At 39.7% G+C, this 23,986-nt stretch overlaps 1 protein-coding gene across 19 annotated transcripts in view; it reads right to left on the reverse strand.

The window, feature by feature from the left end:
* Window positions 1–552: 552 nt before the first annotated feature.
* The window catches only part of LOC121961980 (receptor-type tyrosine-protein phosphatase delta-like), a 139,262-nt gene continuing 115,828 nt past the window's right edge, over window positions 553–23,986 (reverse strand). For 14 of the 19 annotated variants that reach the window (XM_042512137.1, XM_042512134.1, XM_042512125.1 and 11 more), the window contains 12 exons: window positions 22,110–22,207; window positions 17,765–17,888; window positions 14,410–14,585; window positions 12,203–12,322; window positions 11,400–11,554; window positions 5,394–5,679; window positions 3,877–4,055; window positions 3,496–3,622; window positions 3,117–3,242; window positions 1,921–2,075; window positions 1,596–1,731; window positions 553–1,295 (listed from right to left, as the gene is read on the reverse strand). In XM_042512137.1, coding sequence (XP_042368071.1) covers window positions 1,227–1,295; window positions 1,596–1,731; window positions 1,921–2,075; window positions 3,117–3,242; window positions 3,496–3,622; window positions 3,877–4,055; window positions 5,394–5,679; window positions 11,400–11,554; window positions 12,203–12,322; window positions 14,410–14,585; window positions 17,765–17,888; window positions 22,110–22,207 — 1,751 coding nt within the window. In that variant the 3' untranslated portion in view covers window positions 553–1,226. Of the gene's footprint in view, window positions 1,296–1,595; window positions 1,732–1,920; window positions 2,076–3,116; window positions 3,243–3,495; window positions 3,623–3,876; window positions 4,056–5,393; window positions 5,680–11,399; window positions 11,555–12,202; window positions 12,323–14,409; window positions 14,586–17,764; window positions 17,889–22,109; window positions 22,208–22,787; window positions 22,830–23,986 lie in introns of all 19 variants that reach the window. The other 5 variants (XM_042512128.1, XM_042512129.1, XM_042512116.1 and 2 more) reach the window with 1 other exon arrangement.

Below are 23,986 nucleotides of genomic sequence, written 5' to 3' on the forward strand. Positions count from 1 at the left end.
TCAATATATATAGAATGTTATATTTATGCTTTAATATATATTTCACATATATATATCTGTACCATAACTATATATTCATCTATCGTATCCAATTCACCAATTCATCAGGTTCTCTCTTATCATCCTTCTAACATGGAAGAACTAAGATAATCGGTAGCAGCAACTTCATACTTTGCTCATCCCTGTTGATTCCACAAAGCCCCAGTTTGTCTTATGGGAGTAATTAAGTTACCATGTATGTGATCATGGACAGAAAAAAAAAAAGAAAGAAAAAACAGAAATCAAGACCAAAAATAACTCTTGAACAAACTTACATTTTGGTAGTGTGAATTCTGTTCTGTGCACCAAGTGCACCAAAATGAGGGAAAAAAAACTAGAAACAAAATAAAAAATTAAAAAAAGCAAAGAGATTCTCTGCAAAATAGCACGTACATCAGAACAGTTCTACAGCTTTAAAAAAAAAAAAAAACATTTAATACGTTTTATCACTTTTTTTCCCCAAGCGATAAATTTGTGTAAAAAAAGGAAATTCACACAGTTCAAAAAAAGCACATCAGCTGTATAATAAAGTACTAAAAAACTAAATCAATAATTTTTATTTATTTCATATTTCATTTGAGCTTTACCCTCTCCCGAAAATTTAGATGATGAACATTGCGACAGGAAAAGGGGTATTTATTCATTATTACTATTAGTCTGTCCTGCTGTTGTGGACCAAGCATTGTCTTCTTTTTCGATGGGTTGTCTGTGTGTACTTGATTGTGAAACAGATTTTTTTTTTCTTTACAATGTGCATCAAGTTTTTTCCCCCCCGCAATTCTGTGTGCCTCCAGTGCCTCTCGTAATAGTTCATAATCACTGATGCATTTCTGACGATGTCATTATTGTTCATTTACTTTTTTGTTGTGTTGGTTTCATTCAGTTTTATGAGCCCCAAAATGAATCCTTGAAGCAAAAGAAAGGGTAATTCCGTACGATGCTTCAACAGTCAGGATTCCCTCGCTTTGTAGCAAGGCGAGGTTGTATTGGGGTTGGGAAATACTTGGTCCTCCGGGAATCATCTTTTTCATTTTTTGACAAGTCATGTCACACATCCAACACTTAATGAGTTGTTAGCAAGGAGTTAAGGAGTACTTTCTCAAGCAGGAATTTATGGCTCAGAAGAGAGGCTCACTGGGTTTTCTATCCAAAGGGCCCTCTGCTTTTTTCTTCCAATTCTGGGTCTTTTACGTTGCATAGTGATCAAAGCTTCCCAGGTACTCCAAGCCAGCTCTGTAGCAGAACTGGTATTGATCCTGAAAACAAAGAAGAAAATACGTAAGCTCACACACTCTCTCTTAGGGATCTTGACTAGCGATTCTTCCGTACCATTTTTGGTATGATTTACTTCTATCATGACTAGATTCACATTACATTTGTTGGCTTTTTTTTCCATTGAATTGAAATCATATTTATTTATATTCCAAAGGTCCCGAGTAAAAAAATTGATGAGATAAATTTACAGTAGAAAGCAGATAAGACTGCTCTAGAATGGTTCAGTTACTGAATTAATCATTGCTTGTTGTTTTCTTTGCAAATATAGCAGAAAAACTCACCTCTGTCTGCACCATAGCTGGTCTCTGTGTCCGTAACATTTTCACTGTCTGAAAAATGTCTACTACACCCTCATATCTCATTCGTTCCAAGACAATGCTGAGGGTGATGAAAACTCCAGTTCTACCAACACCCGCGCTGTGCAAGAAAGGGCAGAGAGGTCAGCGTCGAGGCCAGAGAAACCAGATAAATATAGAAAAAGTCATATCAAACCACATATCATTATGCTAATTCAGTATTTGTGTCAATATAAATCATTTGCAACTCGAGAGATATTTGCATTCAGTTTTTTTTCCGACAAAGTGCAAGTACTGGTTGATCGCTTACCTACAGTGGACCGAAATAGGCCCATCTTGGCCAAACTGCTCTTTTGTTTTATGTACTTGGCCAATGAAGTCGATAAAGCCCTCTCCTGATTTTGGCACTCCTTGTTCAGGCCAGTCTGTGAACTGAAATTGTCTTACTGTCCGTGACTGTCCATCCTGAGAACAGATGAGAGAGAGAATGCACAGAGCCCACTCTTTAGATGGAACATCAGACAGAAATATTGAAAAATGGCAAAGAAAAGTTGATGCAGGGAAACTAGGGAGCCAGTCTGAGGTGTTTTACCCAACCCATGGCAGGCCATTTCATGACCATCTCCATCATAATTATCCACGTCTTTGTGGGTTTTACATTGTAAGACAGCGTTCTTTAAAAAAAATCTAGCAAAAGCACCAAGTTTTAAACATCAGAGAAAATGTTGTGTTATTAAAGATGCCTGTCATTTTACCTGAATGTATTAAACATGAACACTGGAGATGCTAATGCCTTTGATGTGCTACCCTCGACAGGGTGCTTGGAGAATCGACTTTGAGGGTGTGCATTACTTAAGTGATATTGTATCCCCTTGATAAGAGGAGCAATCCCGTTGACGAGACAGTGTAACATGCACTACAAAGGAGGGAGCCTGCGCCATTTATCTGCGCAAGCCTTTGATGGAATTAAAAACTCTGGCAGCTCGCAGCTGCCGGCACCACATTTGTTTTTACACTTTGACATGTGTCATCATTCCCACAAATATATATTTATGTTACACTTAAGGCCATAGTTTGGTATAAACAAATACTTGATACAATGCCAAAAAAAATTGAGCTAATGACTACTGCAGCGTTTAATCCGGTGCTTGATGAGCTTTCACCATCCTGCATGCTAAAACACTGCCGTTCAAATCTTTATCAGTCAATAAAATCATGCGATTAAGAAATTGCAAAATACGATATCAGAAACTCACTTGTTTCTTTTGAAATTCCTAAAGACAGTGACCCAAAGGTAAAGCGTAGATGCAACTTCAGTGGTAAAACGAATAAAAAAAGGTGAAACTATTATTTTGTGTGGTGATGCATTCAGTGTCCCCAGTGAGCCCAGAGTTACTTCATGAGCCAGACTTTGAAAAACAAATCACTAGACCAAACATTGAATAAAGAGCTCCATTCCATCAATGTCAAATTTTGATCTTGTTCTATGAAACAAAGTCTGCTTACCCTGGCATCAGTCACTTTGAACTCTCTCAGGATATACTGGGGCATGTTATACTCAGCCATGGGGTCCACCACAAAGTACTGGTATCTGGCTGACCTCTCTGCTGGCCAGTACTGGTGGCATTTTTCCTGTAGAGAGTGAAAATAGAATACCACAGTGAGCCGCAACATTCTCTTCATACACAACCCTCATTGTGTTCATTCCCTGAATTATTTCAATTCATACTGTATCTTCTGCTGGAAAGCGTTTATTCTCATGGCTGCATCTATGTAAGGTATTTCATATAATCAGTTGTGTAACATGCTTTGTATTCTGTAGCCAGAATAAAGAGGTTAATGTGCCAAGAATAAAAGAAAGAGGAGAAACTAAATGTATGCATACCCTGCCCATTTCTCTAAGCTTGGTGAGCATAACGACAATGGTAGAGTTGTGCTCCCAGAGCATTCTCCAGAAGTCCTCTGTGGTCTCTGCCAGTGGTCCCTGTGTGGCAATATAGGCTTTTTGTTGCCTGTGGGAATGCATTAATCAAAGCATGGAAAAGGTGTTCAATCAGCATAAAAATACATTAGAGAATGTTGAAAGAGACATGTTTGCAATGACTGGCCAAAACATGGCAATTGCTCTTGTCTTGTATACATTTGCTGGCTCTTGTAGTCAAAAAACATATTTGCTTTTAGGAAATGTCAAGCCGTTTTCATGTCCAATGAACTTCTATAAGGGCTATCTGATAACCAATAAGTGTGAGAGTATTTTAGCACTTACCTGTACCCATCAATGAAACTGGCATTGATGTAGTCGGAGCCCTCAACTCCTCGAATGGGCTGAAGACACACTCGTGTGGACTCGTATGGCATTATGTTAACAAGGCGGTTCTTGAACTTGTTGCAGGGGAGATTGGCACTGATGAATCGTGATGTATGGGCTTTAGTGTTAGCTAAACGCTGCATCAAGACAGAGAAAGAGAAGTATCTTTGAGTACTGATGTTCTGGTGTTTCTTAATTTCCCTTGTGACTGACTGTGTTTGACATTAAAGGTTGATTGTACATAATAAAGATCTGAGTGCGATGAACAATCGCACGCCTTTGGATTCATGCCTACTCTTGTGAGAGAAGAGAAGAATACAGATAATAAGCTTTACATATTGGGTGATGAAATCTACACTATAATGGCCCATTGTATACTGATTTTACATACTATTTCACGCATCCACAAAGTATGGAAATGACAGAGTGATTACTATCGCAGCATGCCTTTGCGGAGGAAAAATAGCATGTTATGATGAAAAGACAGAGAAATGGATACCTGAGCGAGCCTGGAGTGGACAGAAGTGCAGTGTAATCTAACCTGTTTATCATCTCTTAGTGGAATCAACATCCATCACAGAGCAGGAAAATAGATGCGTGACGAGCAAGGCAATACCACACATAGAGCAACGTCACAGACTGCAAAGGGCTGGATGATGATGGTTGAGCCGCTCATTGTAAATGCAGAGTATATTGCTCAAGTCTCCTTCCCGCAGCTGTTCTGTGGTGGGGAAAACCTGTGTTTGGCATTTTCATGTAAACTAAGATCCCTGTTACCCAAGGAAGGGGAGCTGTGGGAAGGGGAACCAGTGAGGGAGAATTTATCCTATGTTGGGTTACACAAGCGAGTCAACTAATTGGAATAGAGAGGAAACCACAGGCCCCATGCTGTCTAGCAGGCCGATTGGGAACTGGAAAAGAGTTGGGGAGCTTTACTGAGAGTGGCCAGTCTGACATAATTCTGGGCCTAAATGTGACTCGGAGCAGGGGCGCCAGTGGGATGCCTGTACAGTCTCCCTACATATGGGTTGTTGTTGGTGTTGTTGGTGTAAAACTTGAGGTCAGGTGTGCTGTAGTTTTAGCTAAAACTAGGGCTGTGCCCGACTCAGTAATATGTCAGTCGAATCATATTTGCCACCCCCCCTGCGCAGTACGTCTCTCCTCTGTCCTCCTGTATGTCCACAACTCCCTGTACCAAAGTGTAGTGTGAAAGTCAAGAGTGCTCATTTAGCAGCATAACCTGGGCACATTTTTGTCAACAGATTTTGCCGGGGAGTATACTGCATAGCACACTGACTAGCAGAATACAAAAAACAAAACGACTGCTCGACTTGAAGCATTCTCAGTTGACTGAGGGGTCTCTGACTGATTATTTGAATCTCCAACTTTCAGGGTGCAGACTTACCCAAAAAGTAGCTTATTAGTAGAAATCCCTGACCCAAACAAATGCTTTTGCTTCAATAAAGTCGTTGTACCTTGAACTCAAGTTCCATGCCGGTGACATTCTCTCCACCCTCTATCTGCGTCAATTTCTGGATGTAGGCGTATAGGTTTCTGGCGGGCACTTCGGTGGTGCCGCAGTTGACGGCCTCTTGGAGCGCGTCATGTATGAAGACATACTGGTCCTCTGTCTGCACCATGTAGTTGCGCTGGGCACGCATTAGCGTTACATGCCCATAGATGTCCACAGTCTTCTCGTGCTTGATACGTTCCATCATGGCATCAATCACGATGAAGCAACCTGTGCGTCCCACCCCAGCACTGTAGTCAGAAATAAGATAAAGAAGGAAGAATGTTAATGGGATGGTATTCTCAGTTGTAGCTGTAAAAGAAAAGTCAAATACATAGATTTTATGGAAAAAAATATATCTGACATGTTTGCCGTACTATATCATAACTTTTACAAATGAGGTGCAGTCTTTTCTGAACATGTACAAGTGTTTGGAGAACTCCCTTTATCCCAGTGATGAGGCCAAAAGGTAAACTCTCTGCGCCAAGTTTGCCACTGTAGGACAGACCATTTGGCTTGGAGTGTAATTAAATCTGAAGTGGCACTGTGTGGAGAAGAGGGCTTGGCAGTCACAGCCTTCAGCAGGCTCACTGCTGGCTTTGCAATCTAGTCTCTCCCCTCTGGACCCCACCTGTGCTCTCCAATCCATCAGGACTAATCACTTATGCAACGGCAACATTTAACCTTTATCTCACGGTTCCGAAAAGTGCCACTACAACAAATGCACACGGATATGTGGATACACAGACGCAATTTTGAGGATATGATTTTTTGAGGGCTTCGCTAATGTGCCGGGCAACTTCTGAGAAGTGCAGCTGACTTCAATTAATGCCATTAGATTAGCACTATGCACCCAAATAACGCAAGAGCTTTAGAAGAGGCACTGAAAGGCAGGTCTCTTCATTAAGATTCACATCGGCACATTGTTACATTAGCGTGTAAAAGTGCACAAGTGAAAAAAGCACTCTGACAGAGGGAAAATGTTTTACCCTTTCTCTTTGACCTCTTCTTGCAGACCAGCTTGAGACATATTGTGCGAATGTAGTGCCTTCACCAGACTGCTCACAATTTAAAAACACTCACGCCTGCACCTTACATGTTTTAATAGTGCATGCCTCCGCACAGAGGATGTTTTCTGATGACAATTTATTTACCATGGGGCGACATGGTTGTGGTAAATCTTGTTCGTTAAGTCTCCTCCCACCTCCCGCAAAGCACAGCATTGACAAGACAGCACCTTGCGCTTGGCACTCCAAAGTAAATAGGTTATTCAATCCATTAAACTGACATGCCTACGAGGTGTGAGCCATGCTCTCGTGCCTCCTCCTTGTGATGGAGCATTTGTTTTTCATTTGCTCTGAGGAACGGAGGAAAGAGTTGAGAACGAAAACTCAAGAGGGAGTAAAGTTAGTCCCCAGGGGACAAGTTTGGTTAATGTGCCATGTGGCACTGGAACTGTGCTGCGAATGGAATAAAGACACGTATGGGAGTCATTGGCTTTAACAAATGATCTGATGATCACTTTCAAAATGGCTGACATTGGCTCAATGAACTTTCTTTCCCCTTTTTCTTTTAATAAAACTCTTCACAGCTCTAGGGCAATCACAAAATGTGCATGCCAGAGTCAAACAACGAATCAGGCTGCAAAGAATTGTGAAAGTGTCTCAGGGATATTTGAAGAATGAATCACTTCCAGGTCTGAGAACACCTCAGCCCTTGGGCGAGGGATGCAGAAACTCGAGGAGATTTCTCCCTTTACCCCAGCTGTTTCCAATCTGAAAACATTTTACAGTGCAGACCTGAATGTGGGAGAGTGATGACCTGCAAGAGAGTAAGCGACAGAGTGACAGCACTGAGCTAGAGAGACGGAGACAGAGGAAGATGAGGAATGGGGGAGGGAGGTGAGGAGACTGAAGGTGGAGCCGTGTTATGCAGGGGGGAGATGCTGCCTTGAAGTTGTGTAATTAGTTTTCTAAAAGACTGAGCAGCAGGAATATATATTAAGAACAATTTTTTCCTAAATGTAAGACCAGGAAAAGCTTGGAACATATGCAATATTCCTTCATCGACAAGTGTGTGTGGTGGGGTGAGGTGGTGCAGAAAGCTGTCGGTACATTTGGCAGTTGAAGGGGAGCTGGCGGATTGACTGCACTAATGACCTGACACTGCCTTTTCAGCCAGTCAAGACCAGCTGCTTTGGACGTCGACACACATTAAGTGTCAGACTAATATGCTTTCCAGGAGTTTAGGGAATAGGGGATGGGTGAGAGAGTGCAGTGCAAAATACAGCTGCAATGAGTCCTGAGAAGATAAAGCATGAGCAGCAGTGAAAGCAATTACATATGTATTGTTACCAAATCTCTTGCCGTCAGCTAACCTGTCACCATTTCCCTTACACTGCCTATTGAACATGCACACATGAACTCAAACTCACCAGGATCACCTCATTGCTGTTAATGGAGTCAATAACAATTTTGAATACTTTTCAAAATGTGGAAAGTAAATCAAAAAGGTCATTCATCTCCAACTTGGGGATATGGTGTTTTGAGATACATTTTGTATTATGTGCCTTCTACCATAGTAATACAGAAGAAAGAGAGGGGGAAAAACAGGAGGAAAATCTGGCTAGGTTGTCAGTTCAATGTTCAGTTCAAAACTGTGGGTTGTTCTATCAAAAGTTTCCATTCTGAATCACTGGGAAAGGCCAGTACTCTCCATGACATTCAATCATGACCTTTTGACCTCTTCCATCACCTCACAATGCATGGATAGCCCTTTAGCTAGAACAGCAAAACGGTCCCTGACCTACGGGTTAGTGAAAACAGCAGGAACTAGGAAAGCAGGATGTATGCTATAATGTCAGATTCAATAAGACATACTGTGATTTCACCTTGTGTTGGAGAAGCACAGTGAAAACACGAGTGCATTTTGCCATGCATCAAACCTGTATTTGATGTATCATTTGAAAGGGGACCTATTATGCTTCATTTATGATTTTACAGTGTCAGATGTTTATACTGAATGTAGCCAGTGTATCAAATAATAAAGTAAACATATAAAACTAAAACCCTGTGAGCAAAAACCTCAGGCTTCAGACCATTCTGACTATAGTTTCCAACATTTTTTCTGCTTTTCACGACCAACTGACATTAGCTTGTGATGGATTTCCTTATCTGGTCCTGGCACGCTACTGCAAGTGTTTACATTACATAGCCTACACTGCAACATGCAGCTACATGCAAATGTCAGGGAAACATAACCTTGGTTGCCAGTGTGGCTAATTTCTCCCCCATTTCTGATCATATTGATGTTATAACATGTTCGGCTCTGAATATTTTGGTTGAGATACTTTCATTGTTGATTTGTCACATTAGGAAGCTTACTATACTTCTCCCAATTCAGATGATATTGGCCCTTTAAATTGCCATTATCTGTGATTTTTCATAGATATGAGACAAGGCTGATTCATAGTTGAATGCAGTTTTCGCAAGTCTGAGCATGTGCTTGAGCAGTGGTGTGTCTGCGTTGCAATTACAAACCGGCAGTTGGCGGTAGAATTCATATGCTGCTGTGCTGAGTTTGCGTGAGGCGTGGTAAAGTTTTATTGATTCAACTAACACAGCTAAAATATAAACAAAGTGTGGCTTAATAGTAACAATATCAAACAAAAGCACAAAATTTGGCTCCATTATAACATGGAAAAGACAAAACAGTTGTGTTTTGTTAGACATGTTTTCCCCACAAGTACAACATGCTAATATTATTAGCTTAAGCCTATGACATTTTACATTGCAAAAATTAGCATAGCAGCTGGAAGAATATTATTTTATTTATATGAGGCCAGGAACAACAGCAACAGTTAAAAAAAGGAGCTTTACCAAATTTGGCTCCATTGTAACTCAAAAAGTAAACTGACAAAACAACACTCTTATACTAGACATGTTTTACATATACAACATGATTCCATTATTCGCATTTCTTATGACATTTCTCTTTGCATTATTGGCCTTATGTCTAGCAGACTTCCTCCACTCATATGAAGTCAGGATAAATTACACACAAGATTTTCTGAGGGGGACTTTGTTGTCTTCACATTATATCTTATACACCAAAAATAAATACTTATATTATGAGTAAGAACCTTGGGCTTAAAACAGTGCTATTATAGAGCCTTTCAGAGGGAGGGTGAATACAGGTGTTCAGCTCAGACAGTGTGGGGAGAATAACGTGTTTTTAAAGAATAAAGCTTGTAAACATGCTATAGTAGCAACCCAAAATACAAACATGAACCTGAAAGCAAGTGTAATAGCCTCTCTTTAAGTATGTGCAACACATAATACTCTTAATTTCTATTTAAAATTCCTTGGCCACATGTTCATCATTAGCTTTCTGAGCTTATTTGATAGATTGTCTGGCTTCTAAAATTGTGTCACTGACACAAATAAATAAATGCATGAGTAAAATTAAATCATCTGACAAGTTTGAGTAAACTTAGCTTATTTAAATAAGACAGACATTGCATGTAAAAATTGCAGGTCTATGTGGAGGAATACAGATTAAATGATGATGCGATTATATCTAAGGATCTGAGTTTCCAATGGAGATAATGACAATTATGATAAATGAACGTTTCTAATTAGTGATTTACAAAGAATGGTAGCATTGTGCAGTTTTTTTTTAACTTCATATGCCACCAGCCAAACAAACAAATCCCGAGCCCTTGATTGTTTTTTTTTTTATGTCTTTATGGTCTTTGCATCAGCACGAACGTACATTGTAAGCTGCAATTTTTGGTGCACCATCTAATTAATCAACTGTTTAAGAGACTGTACCACGTTGTTAATTACTGGGAACAAAGGCTCGTTTTTGTCTCTCAGCTCTTATTTAGGCCTTTTTGCATGCGTATAAACAGTTTCAGCATCTACTGTACAAAATATCTTTATCTTCAGTTGATCTCTGCTTAGCCACAAAACAGTCCCAGTTTTATATGGATATAAAAAGATGGCTCCATTTAAAATTGTGGTCTGACATGAAGTAAAGAAATGCTTCTGAAAAGATTTGGAGCTTGGAAATGAGTGTATCTGATAGAGAGCCAGAGGAATTAAAAATTCCCATCTGCACAGTGACATTAATTCCTACATTCTGTTTCATTGTTTAAAAAAAAACAAAAAAAACTCAGGATTTTCAATTTGAAGCAATTCGGCAACTAGCTCTAATTAACTTCAGCATGTGGTAATTCTAATTCTTCAGTAATCCCCCTTGCCTTTTTGTCACTTTCTGACACAAGTTTTCATCTGTTACACTCACTATGGCTGTTTCCTCATTTTTACTGTCTTTTTCCCCCTTCAGTCACTTGCGCTCTCTGTGCTGAGCCTCTGATGACTTCCTGAGTTGAGAGGAGCCAGAAGTCTGCGTTATATCCCTGTGCCTCTCTGTTGGGAGTATGGTCGCTTATGTAGCTGAGGGAAGTGAAGTTGGCGTGAAAGTTATTTGTTTCAGATGCAATAACCCAGGGGAAAAGCCAAGGACTTGTGGGCTGCTGATGTGCGACATGTTGGTGGTGTAGCAAGGAACACGACAGGTCTGCGTGTTTGTGTGTCAGTGAGTGGGAGGAGATGTTTGAGTTTGCTGAGGGCAATGACACTAGTACTCTTTGTACTGTGATGTTGAAAGCACCTTCAGATTTAAAGTGCCTTCTGTGAAAGCTAGTAGGCTGATTTGTTTGGGCTTGCGGAGGGCCATCGTTTACTCCCTGTCAAATATTCCACTTTTAGCAAACATTTTTCCTTCATGTCTGGTTTCTTTTAAAGAGTCTCTATCATTACAAAATGACTCAGATATGAAGCTCCAAATATGCATGAATCTATTATATTCCTTCCATATGTATTCATATATTCATTATAACAAATGGAGAAACCAAAAATCAATTTCATGCTTCCGGATGTTTTTGTGAAACCATGTTGCTTCTTACCTGCAGTGTACCACCATGGGCCCTGCATCTGGAGGGTTGCAAGCTTTCACCCGTCTCAGGAAGGCCAGGAAAGGAGTGGGGTGCTCCGGTACCCCGTGGTCTGGCCAGGCTGTGAACTGGAACTGCCGCACCTCTCTCTTCTCACTGGAGCCATTCTGAATTATGGAGGTGAAGGAAGGTTAGTGACCAACACAGCTCACATGAAGTACTTGACAGATGTTTTGGGGTCTACAGCTGAGTTTCCACTAGACAATTTCAGTATAGTTCCCTTAGAACTGGTATGTAACCCGTACGCACATGTACCTAAACTCTAGATCTATTTTGTGTTTCCACGGCAGACACTTTTCTTACATGTAGGCAGAGTTTGTACTGGATGATAATAGCCACATTGCTGCTCTGTCCAGCTCTCATTATATTTTCTCTAGCAATGCAGAGGAAGGTCTGCACCTTGCTAATCATCCTTAGTGTAAGGTTTCATGCCAAAGTTTTTAGAGTCACTGACTCAGTAGATGGAACGTTTAAAAAGTTTTTTTTTTAAAACTGATGCTTCTCTCCTGACCAGTCAGTGGACAACAGTTTTTTTTGCTCAACCTTTTAGTATCGGATCACGGTGCTAGGTACCTTAACACAGGGGTAACAAAAAATGTGACGTAAAGGAGAGGTTCTATTGGTACCATCCAAAACTTTTAAAAAATGGAAACACAAAAATAACTTCTCTTATGTGTAACTAACAGAGCCGTCTAAACCAGGCTGCTTGGTGGAAATGAGGCTACTGTAGGTCAAGAAATCCAAATGCCCCTTACTTTAAAAAGTGCAAATGTCCTGACACAGTATGTAGCCAGCTCTACTGTGTCTAGTAGTGTCACTTGGATGAGGCCATATGTCTCCGTCCCTCTTGTAGGCCAGTATTGGTCACATTTTACCTGCAGTGAAGAGAAACACCACATTACACAAGGTCTAGATCGGAATACAATAACAGTTTTTGCCCTATAGTAAGATGAGATTTGTCTGTCCAATTGAGGTTTATTTACTGAGTGCAAATGCTCCTTTTCAACAGGGCCCTTCTTAACATTCACACACTTATACACAAAGTCAAACAATGGTAAAATAAATGTCCGAATTCCCCTCATCCCTGCTGACTAGATTTGATTTCATAATCAATTAAATGGCCTGAGATATTTGTAAAGAGCCGACGGAGCTATTAATTATCGTGACATACTCTGTAATTACAAAGGTAGCCGCAGTTTCCAATCGTATCACATGCTCAGCTTTATTGCCATTCGAGTGTACAGCTTTGTATTCCAGTTAACGGCCAATAAAAAACTGCTCCATCATAGCATTACTGCTGAGCTGACAAAGGGAAGCACATACTGGTGTTGGGGAGGAAATAACTGGGTTCAGATTCACTTGTTTTTCTTCATGCTGTCCATTAGAACTAAAGTGGGGTTTTAGCAGAATGTAAACATAATCAAAATGTCATCATGCTCAACAAATCCTGTTGCCTGGTGATCTGTGGCTGTTGAGGTATATGACACCAGTTGTACCACTGGAATATTCAAATCTCTAAAATGTGTGCTATACACTCATTTCCTAAGCAGCTGTTATAAGACTGACACCAGTAGCACTGTGACACCAGGAGAAAATGAATGGATTCATAATAGCATTTACTTGCAAATACTCAAGCTTTAGATATGCAGAACGTACATACAAAGACAGCTTGAGTGCTTCCCAGCAAGTGATACGACTGATTAATATGAAAGACAGGAGCTGTTGGCAGCAACAAAAGCGCATTATGCACTACAAATGTCAAACAACATAATAGTATGGAGGCATCCGGGTGGGAGATGTCTCACAGGAATCCTTTACGGCGGAGCCAAGATACACTCTTATATCACAAAGCATCTGTAGAGTGAAACGGACACCTGACAGCATGAGGCGAATTTAATTGAAGAATTATGCATTTTACAGTGCCTATAATGTTGAAAATCAGCCAAGGGATCTTATTTGCTTTGCAGATTGTACAGATACTGCTCTGTGGATTGAGTCAGCAGCACCCCTGTTAACACTATGCCAGGATGTTAGAAAAGGCGTACAAGTGTGAAGGTCAGTAGCTTATGGAGCCTGTGCGAGCTTTATGTGCTCAGTCAAACACTGTAAGATGTGCAAGACAGAGAGACAAAGTGCCTTTTCACCATGTCAATCTTAAAGAAGGAGTGAGTGCGTACAGCCAGGCAATGTAGCTTTTCAGGCTTTGAGTCTTTTAATCACTGATTGTAATCCAGTGCCTTCAGCAGTGCTCCGCTAATGAAGGGAACCATGCCACTAATCAGTCAGGACTAAACAACAACAGAAAGTGTAAAGAAAGGATTGAGGATATCAGTGAGGAACACGATGGAACTTGGCTTCGCCTGCAGAATAAATACAAAGGCATATGGGGAGGACCAAAATTCAACATACTGTACAAATTAAACAGTAGATAAAGGACTTCAAATTGACTGTGTCACCAGTGGGTGGACGGTAACAAAGTACATTTACTTAAGTACTGTACTCAAGAGCAGTTTTTGAGTATCTGTTCTTTACTTGAATATTATTTCTTTTGGAAACTTCTTACTTTGACTCCATTACATTTGAAAGACAAATATTTTACTTTTGACTTTGCTTTGCTCTGAAGTTAGCAGATATTGAGCAGTTTTTTTTCCTCTTTTCCAAAATGCAAAAGTCTGTAAACTGTGATTGTGCACTTCTGCATGTGGTTTGTTTATAAGTGGTGTTTCCTGTATGCCAATGCCTTGTGCATGCGTTACTCTGACTGGGTTAATGAAATGCAAAATATGTTTTTGATTGTGTGTTTCTGTGGACATTTTTATAGCCTTTGTAGCATATTAATCATTTTTATGAGTTGGGGTTGTACATCCCAAAGTTAAAAATTAAAACAAACTTCTGCCCTGTTATTTAATTGAATACTACTTGGAGCTATAGAGTACTGTAGAGAAATATGACTTTCTCTTACCCTGGACCTCTCCTCCAGTTTGGTCATCATGACGATGATCGCGCTCCTCTGCTCCCAGATCATCCTCCAGAATTCACCAAACGTCTCTGGCAGAGATCCTTGGGTGGCAATATAGGCATTCTGTTTCCTGTAGCCGTCAATGTAGTTGGCATTGATGTAGTCACTTCCAGGGATACCTGAAAAAGTGATGAGGCATGAGCTGAGTTGTTATGCAAGACAAATACTCAAATATTGATTCATGAGAGGCACCAATGTTTTGCAGAGGACATGGATATTTAGCTGGTGGCTGTCTCAAAACAATGGTTACTTTTGTTCATCTAATACAGTGTGGAAAAGATAGAAATTGTCCCAAACTTGTAATCGTTGCTTCCTAGTTGATATAACTCTTGATTTCCGCTTTGATTATATGAGGTAATGTCAGATTCTCCCCCCAGTGGACACTGCATGAGGCTACCCTCTGTTTCCTAAAATGAAGTCGATTACCGCAACATTTTTGTATTAAATTTAAAAATGGCATTAAACAGTAACATTTGGAACCAGTGTTACAGTCCATAAGGATTTGTATTTGCTATCAACAACACTTTTAAATCCGCAGCTTTTGTGTCGCTCTTTCATATCTGCAACTGACTTGCAGATAAAGCTTGGTCTGTAAAAGTCTATCACCTCACATGGAGAAAAACAAACCAACAAAAAAACCAGCAAAACAATTTCCCCCCTCCCCTACCCTCCTCACTCCTCCTTCCCTTTGCTTATATTAAATGAAAGGCACAGCAGCCTTTTCCAATCCAGGCGAAAGAGACAGAGCTGACAGCTAGTCAATGCTTCAGGACTGGCAGTTTAGGGGCTTCGTGCACACATGGTCGACCAAGATAAGTCTCATCTGCATGGACGCCACGTATCAGAGAATCCCCTCACTATAACTGCTCCCCCCTCCCCCTCTCTCCCCCAGACTCTCTTTTACTCCCAGGTAACTTATTCAACAGAAAAAAGGAAAGAAAATGGAATATGAACACATTCAAAGACCAACCCACATATTTTTTTTATTCTTATTCCGACTGTCCCCCGCCCTCTCTTTTGCAGTTGAAGTTGTCCACACAGCCAGACGGCTGTACATTTCCATGATGGACAAGGGATAAATGCAATTAAGCCCAGTGCATTTTCAAATTGAAAAGAAAAAGCAAAAAGAGACATTACTGTGGTTTAATGAGAATGCGGCAAGTTGTTTAATGCACATTTGCAAATGGATTTTGCTTTTGTGCTTTCTGTCACTCAGGATTTGTACAAATTCTACCATTTTCTCTGTCAATATGCGTATTGAAAAATAAACATTGCTAAAGCGTTGTTCAGTACTCAGTAGCCCTCACAGAAAAGCAAAGGAATCTCAAAGGAAGCAAAGATTTTAGGTACAACATTCTCATGGTGATAAAGATGATGATTCTTAGAAGTAGTAGTATATTCACCATAAGACTGTGTGCTGTTGTGAGAAGATGGTTATAGTCACACTATCAAATTCCAACACTGTCTTAATAAATGACCTCTTTGTAGAATAACAGCTGGCTTGTGACAGCTACCACGCTAAATATAGATCACTGGAAAAGAAATTGAGCTCTTGTATAACTTTTTAATGTTTCAAAAAGACCATAGAATTGGTGGAATTTGGAGGGAACATAAAATTTGCAAGGATCATACAAAAAAATGATACATACTAATTGAAATCAGAAACTGTACAATTTGGCAAACCAAGTGTGGACAAAGTTTTAGGGATTAACTTTGAATTCCAGTTTAATCCTGCTAAGCCCATGTTTTGTACGGTCAAGCAACTTGGCAAGAGGTGCCTCGACAGTTGATGAAGTAGAGCAAATTCAGCGATGTCACATCAGTTAAAAGTTCACAAATGTTCTCAAGCGTCTGAGCGCCTGTATTCCGAAGATTCTGCTGATCCATCCCCACATCAATATATTCTGAAAGTAGCGGTCTTCAAATTCTGATGTCAAATCCCAAATCCCTTTTTATTCAAAGAACTCAATCAAAGTAAACAATGGACAGATTGCTTGCCAAAAGGCTTTAAGCTTTAGAAGGAAAAGAGGAAGTCCCTCATGTCCCCCTGGCTGAGAACTACTCGCTTGCTACAGCACAAAGGCTCCAATGTGGTTGTGCAGATGTGTTTATACGCCCAGCTAATGGAGTTCCATCAACACTCAAGCTGTGTGTTGTTTCTGAGAGACTGCAAAAAGGGCTCTTTGAGTCTTTATCTATCTGTTTTTGTCACAATGGCCATTTACTTCTTTGTTTATTTCCCTTCGCCCTCCATGGGAGCAGCTCAATGGAAATGGTTAATTAATAGCTATGTGTGTATGTGCAGTTGTGTTTATTCCAATAAATTTGTGAAGGAGCCAGCACTTAACAAGCCATTTCAAAATTGACTTTTAGTTCTTAGAAGCTTTACTGTACTGTGCAACACTTCTGGGCTGGTTCATGTTAGGTTTGTGATGGGCTCAAGTGTAAAATTGTATCTTGAGTGAGTCCTGTCCATATAATGTTACTAGCAATGCCTCTGACTTATCTTATTTTAGCACTTCATTTATCTGTCTTGCTGTGAGTTTTGCTTGACAGTTTCAACCACATGACAAATGGGCAAACACATTTTTATGTCTGATTTTAGAAAAGGTGCATCCACACAAATAAGTAATGTGTAATGCAAATTACAATGAGCTATACCAGGGTTTCCCACACATTCATTAATTTGTGGCAACCCACCATGATTAAAACATCTGCCCCCACATACAGATTTGATATTTTTGCAGCTGGACCATTCATTGGAAAATAAATGCTGATCATTTTCATTTTAACAAATTCTCAGAGCATACTCTGGGCACAGACGGAGCAGCAGAACACCAGATGCAGTGAAATGGAAACTTAACGCTCTAATTCTGTGGGAACCACTGACTACACTGTCTATCTGTCAGTGTATGCACTGCTCTGATTTCGAGGTATAAATTACAGTCAAGAAACAGGCGAAAGCTTCATACAAAATAGTTCTAAAAGAATTACTGGATATTAAGTCAGAAAAACTGTTGCTCCTGAAACTTGCATCTCTCTTACTGCAGTTGATTGTTTAATCTGACCTGAAAGATTGCCTCAGCATTTTAAGGGAAAATTGCCAGTTTCTAAAACCACCTCTTTCTTTGCAAGCACCTGAGGCATGAAAGGGAATAAGTAGTCTGACTTGCTTGTGTAGGAATATAATTTAAAAGTGCATTGGGTTGCGCTCCTGAGGTCTCAAAGATACAGTTGTACTGGCTGTCTGTTGAATCGATACAGCTGTTGGGAGGGAAAATGTCTGTGGGCGGCATACCGTCAATAGCAGAGAGCAAGACTCTGGAGTGGTCGTAGGCAATCACATTGGCATATCTGTTCTTTGGTTTATTGACCTCCAGGTTAGAGTGCTCCCATGTAAACTGCTGGCCAGGGTCGATGGACTGTGAAGCAGAAGAAAATTGATCATTACAATAGAATATTATGTATGATACAATATTGCATGGACATTTAACAATAGTTCATTGCTGAAATTGAATTCAATTCCATGGCAATTGCCCATGAGTTGTTAGTGAAAGATCAATATTAGAAAGCTTCAGAAATATCACCACAGAGCAACTGGAAATGAAGATGCTATGTTATATTGCTTACGTCTCTTAAACAGTGCGCAACTCAAGGCCATACTAAGTCTTGTGTCTCTTCAAACATTTACCAGGCTTTTGTTTGTCTAGGGCTATGAGGAAGGCGGTTTATAAAAGTGAAAGCTTTGATTTCAGTCTTTTCTGGTGTGTCCTCTTTGTCCCACAGTCTCTTTTCTGTACACTGACATGTGGCTGAAAAAAAAATATTTTGTATTAATGCTATGCATAACATTGATTTTTGGAGCTGCTGTATTGTGTTCCTCATGTGAACACAACAGTGATTCAGAAGTATTGCCTCATCTTCTAGCCCTTCGGCGTGGAATTGTTTTGTCTTTTTTCTTGCCCTCAAGGTCAAATAACATTTAAGGCTGGCCATTTTCAGCTCACAGTTTCCACCAAGTGCAGAGGATTAATACACATAGCATTTACAAGGACATAAAAAAAGCATGAGCATGCAAGAATTCCTAGCCTTGCCAGTTAAAAGCCGAAAAAGTTGTGACCGTGATAGAAAAGTACTTGAGGTTAACTGAGTCCAAAGGAAATTATTGTTCTCTGACTGAAAGCTGATTTAGTACATGAATAGTTGAACCCAGACTTTTATTCTTCTAAGTTAATTTAAATAAAGTCTATTCTGGCCTCTCAGTATCTTGTAGAAAATGGTGTGTCAACAGACACTGGAATCTAAGTTGAAGTCTGCAAAGCTTGAATTAAAAATGGAAGAGTACATTTCCTGGATGGAAATTTGACATAGAAGGTGGATTGTATACTTTTTAGAACAATGTGAATTATGTTATAACTTTGGCATGAAATGACCTCCACATATGAATGATTAGATTCAGAAAAAGATGTTCTGAATAGGCCTCAAAGGAAAAACTTGTGTTCTGTCGGCTTTACGGCGCATACTAGAATACCACACTTGAGATTAGTTCAACAGAATTTGCAATCCAAGCCCTCTATCAGCTTTGTAAAACAGGGATTGATAATGCTCCCACATCACCAATAAATAAACTATAAAATCTAATATCACAAAGGGAAAATACAAAGATATGAAAGATGGCATTCCATTCCACATTACAGGGGAAATATTGTGCTTGTGTTTTTAATGACCACAGACTGCTTTTATGACTTAATCTCCACTGGAAGTAGAAACCCAAGTACAATCGGACACATTGTAACTACCAGCCACATTAGTACACTGACCTTGCTTATAATCTAGAGAGAGATATGAATATAATCACACTTTTATGACTTATTTGGGTAATTTATTGGAGCAATAAATGCTAAAGATAAGCTTAATTATTCATTTTTAATGATGGCAAACTTTATAATACTCTACCACGGAAGGGAGGTATTAAAGAGCATGTGAGCTCAGTGTGAATACAATAACACATTTCAGTACTTTTTTATCTGCAGCAATCACTTAAAGCAGCAATATGTGGGGGACAGACCACTGGCTAAGCCTTATATTTTATCAAAATATGTTGAAACAGTGGACTGCAACATTGCTCATAATAAAAATCTTTATTTCATTGTGCTCACAAAATTGCTTTCCACTGCTCTCGAATAAGCACTATGAAATTGGAATTCAATGTACTTAAGCTGCAGTAATGATTGGGCAGCTTGGCAGCCACCCATATGGTGACCTCATAGATTCTGGAGCCGTTGCAGGACCCGCAGAGAGAAACGGGCAGCGAAAGGGTGACCATTCCTATCTCACACCATGCCCCTGAATCGACCTCTCGCTCGAATAGTTTTTCTTACTCCATGAGTGTTCTGTAAATACAAGTTCATCTACAATGCAAAGCCAATATGAGGGAAACATTTCTATTGTCTGACTACTGCCCATGGGGATTCAAGGGAGCTTAAATTTTAAGGTCTAATCACAAGATTTGTTCCTTGATGCATTTTTCTTATAGTGGCTGTTCGTTCTACAGTAAGACTTTAGCTCACATGTAGATAATATAACTGACTGGACTGTGGCATTTGAAATCTCCAGAATCTAGCAGAACATTAGTCACTCCCATTGGCATAGTAGCATAATTCTCAAGAATAATCAATACTGAATATCCCTCTATATATAGTATATTGTATGTACAGTATGTCCTTTGCTCCATCCAACACGGTACTGCAAGGTGCAGTGCTGCCTTTGATTTTTAATCCAATTATTTTTATTGATTGTTAAGATTATTGCAGAAGTTGATAAAAAAGGAATTAGACAGGATTAGTATCCAGGTTGGTTGCAACTTCAAATATGTGCTGTATTTAGGGTTTTACCACCCATCACCATGCAGATATCCAGTGCAGTCACAGCATATTGATTGAGCAACACTGATTTCACCTTTTTGATAGTAAAAATTATGTCATGTAGATGTCTTTTCTCTGTGCAGATGTTTTGATATGTTGTGGGTGTCACACTGCCATTTTTACGCTGTTTAGTCATTTAGGCCTTGTCCACAGTGGACATTTTTGACTTGTTGTAACAGGAAAAGCACAGGTGTCATTAATAACATTAATGATGGCTTCTTTGTCATTCAAGTGTCTCAGTCAATCATCAGTGAGCCCGCAGGCTCAATAGCAGGGCACTGGAAGTGGAAATGGAGTCAGCCATTATTAATGTTTATAATTACCCCTGTGCATTTCCTGCTATGACATGTCAAAATGACTGCAGAGAAAAAGGCACACTGACTGATTTTAGATCTCTGGTGAAGATATTTCTCATGAAAATATTTCCCAACTCTAAAATAGACTATTTGGCAGCCATCCAGCAATTGTTGACGTGCTTTAAGTGCTGTGTGGTTGCCATGGGTTTGCAATGGATAGGATTAGCGCTTCAAAATATCACTAAATGTGTGTGTTGACTGAAATGTGTGCAATGGCTGTATATAAAGATGGCCTGCATGACAGCTCCCTATAAGCAGTGATGGAATGTAACTAAGTACATTTACTCAATTACTGTACATAAGTATGAATTTGAGGTACTTATACTTGTCTGTTATTTTCATTTTGCTTTATACTTCTATTCTACATTTCATAAGCGAAATTTTGTACTTTTTACTTAACTACATTCATCAGAAAGGGTTGGTGACTAATTACTTTACAAATTAAGATTTTTGCATAAAAAGCATAAGAAAATTTTATAAAATATGATATTTTGTTATAAATTAAACAATCCAACAGTTAATAAAAGTACAGCTGAAGCAATTAGTCGAAAAGAAAATTAAATAGATATTAGCTATTTTTGATCAACATTTCAGTCGTTTTTAATTAATTTAGAATCATTTTTTTCTTTTTTTTTCTTTAAAAAAAGATTTTCTGGATTGGATACTTTTTAAAAGAAAAAAAGATTTTCTGGATTGGGTACTTTTTAAAAGAAAAAAAGATTTTCTGGATTGGGTACTTTTACTTTTAATATGTTAAGTACATGTTCTTCATCATACTTACTCACTATAATAATTTATATACATCATAATCATAAAGCCCACCTCCTCCATGTTCGCAGATGATGGGATAAAGGCCAAACTAAAGTATCGGAGTACATGACAAAAAAAAGTTTGTCAGAGATGTTTTTTGCCATTTAAGATGGTTCTTATCGTGATAATGTTTGCTCACTTGTTTGTTTTCCTGATAAGTTTGGTTTTATTGAGTTACATGCTGTAAAAAGGGGGTGTGATGTCATGTTTGACAGCTTTATGTTGATTGGTGTGCTCATGATCAGTGAAGCTGCTCGTAATTGGGTCAGATATGTTTATGGGTGGGAACTATGCAGTGGCTTCATCTTCTGATTGCAACTGCAGACTCTGCTTCCAAATGATGTCATCAGCATGCAATGGCAGCGTCTGTATCTGGGATATTTTGGTTTCATTTTTGTACAGAGGGGGGAATTGAATACGCAACGTCCATCTTCAAATACAGTGTTTTGGACAGGTGCATGCACCCATTTAAAACTAGACATGTATTATATTTTTGCTGCAACACTCTTGCAACAGCATTTATAATGATTGCTTTGGATTTGCTGCCACTTACCTCATATTCTTGTGAAAACTTGAGGTTGTCATTGGCTTTCAGGCGCTCCAGATGATCTGCAAGGTCCATAATTGGGATTGGAGGATGGCTAGCCATACCTGTCAATCAGATGGACTGAAGGTCAGTCAGCAGTCTTTTAAGAAGGCATCACCCAAGCACAAGCCAACAGTGAATCATTAGATAAGCAGCATGTGTGTTTAACAGGGGGAATGGAAGAGTGGATCTTGTTAGGCTAGTTTGTTCACTCAAAGCAGTGGCCATGCTCATAAAGAGAATATGGACACAGAAGCCAATGAGAAGTCACCGAGCACAACTTGCCCCACTGGGACTCTCCCTATTGAGAGAGAAAAACGTTATTCACACAGAAAGCTGCGGTGGATAGTTAGCATGACAGTAAGACACAGACACAAACAAACATCCCCAAAAGACAAACAAACCAAAAAAAAAAACAAAAAAAAAAAACATTCAAAATGTTAGGCCAGATGTTGATGTCTGCTTTGAGTGATGACATGTTTTCAGGCTGTCATTTCAAACTCCGCCTCCTGTGATGACATAGCAGTAACACCAGATGGATTAGATGTGAATGAGAATACAAGACTAGGCAGAAAAAAGGAAAAGAAGGGAATTAAAGCTATTGAAAACAAAACCATGTCAAATGCATAATCGAGACCAACTAACTTGACAAATGGAGGTTACTGGGGTGACTGGACGCACCTGAACCTGTGGAGGAAACGGCGGTGTAATTAAATATATTGCAGATGTCATTAGCAATGTGATGACTATTTTCTTCAACAAACAGAAGGTAAAATTGAAATGTGACAAGAAGTAGTTGAATGATTTATGTGTATTCTAAATGGGACATTCATTAGTAACATACAAGTCGTCATGCTAGAAGCTCGGCTATGCCACCATGCTTATTTCATGGAAATAAGAAAGCGTACAGGGAATAAAAATTCTAGCAGCACGAATCAAAGTGGAGCAACCATAGGATATGATTTGACATTGATGTTAACCTGAGGATGCTGACATGGTGATATACTACTTGCATAGTCTGCAGTTAAGTGTACTTGACTTTGACAATGTGGAGTTGACATTGTTGAATATAGGTGGTATTCGAGGTGAGTCATCGGCATATTTAAGAGATGTACAGAAACAATCAAACGTGGGGTTTGAACAGTTCTGATGTTCACGAGGACAACTTTTTGTGCATGCTTCTGCAATCCAGCCTCTGACCAAAGATCTGCAACTTGACAACTCAGGTGCCATTTTGACACACCAGTTGCACGGCTGTGTCTCTCCCTCTCTCCACTGAGGTGATGTTTCATTTTGGTTGCTGGCACAAGTGGGCATTAGCTAATGGAAGCTGTACCTCGTTTTCCCACCCACTCTCATGTTTCTGAAAGACGGTAAAGGGTGTTTCTATTGCAGCCCGCTACTCAAAATCCATTTCCACCACTGGGGGACAATGAAAGTACCATTTCCAACACGCTGTCGCTCAAATATCAAGCATCCTTAAGATGAAAATGTCCATTGAGGGGTAAAGAGGTGGAAGAAAGGGTAGGGAGTAGGGGAGAGAGGTGGTCTAATGTAGAAGTGCTTCGGGACTTGAGAGAAAGTGGTCACGTGGTTGGGGGGGGGGGATAAAAATGTTCGGTCCTTTTCGAGCAGCAAGAGAGCCAAGCTCTCAGAGAGGCTGTTGGGGGGAAAAAACTGATGGCTTGAGAGGCGAGTGAAATAGTGGGAGGATGGTTGAGATCACTCTAAGCCAAAAGGAAAAATACCCCTCTGCCAGGTTGAAACAGCCAGTAATGGTCCTAACATCATTGAAGAGCTTTCATAAATATGCATAATCTTTTTTCGAAAATGAGCCTGCAGGG

The sequence above is a fragment of the Plectropomus leopardus genome, chromosome 23 (genome assembly GCF_008729295.1).
Source record: "Plectropomus leopardus isolate mb chromosome 23, YSFRI_Pleo_2.0, whole genome shotgun sequence".
NCBI lineage: Eukaryota > Metazoa > Chordata > Actinopteri > Perciformes > Serranidae > Plectropomus > Plectropomus leopardus.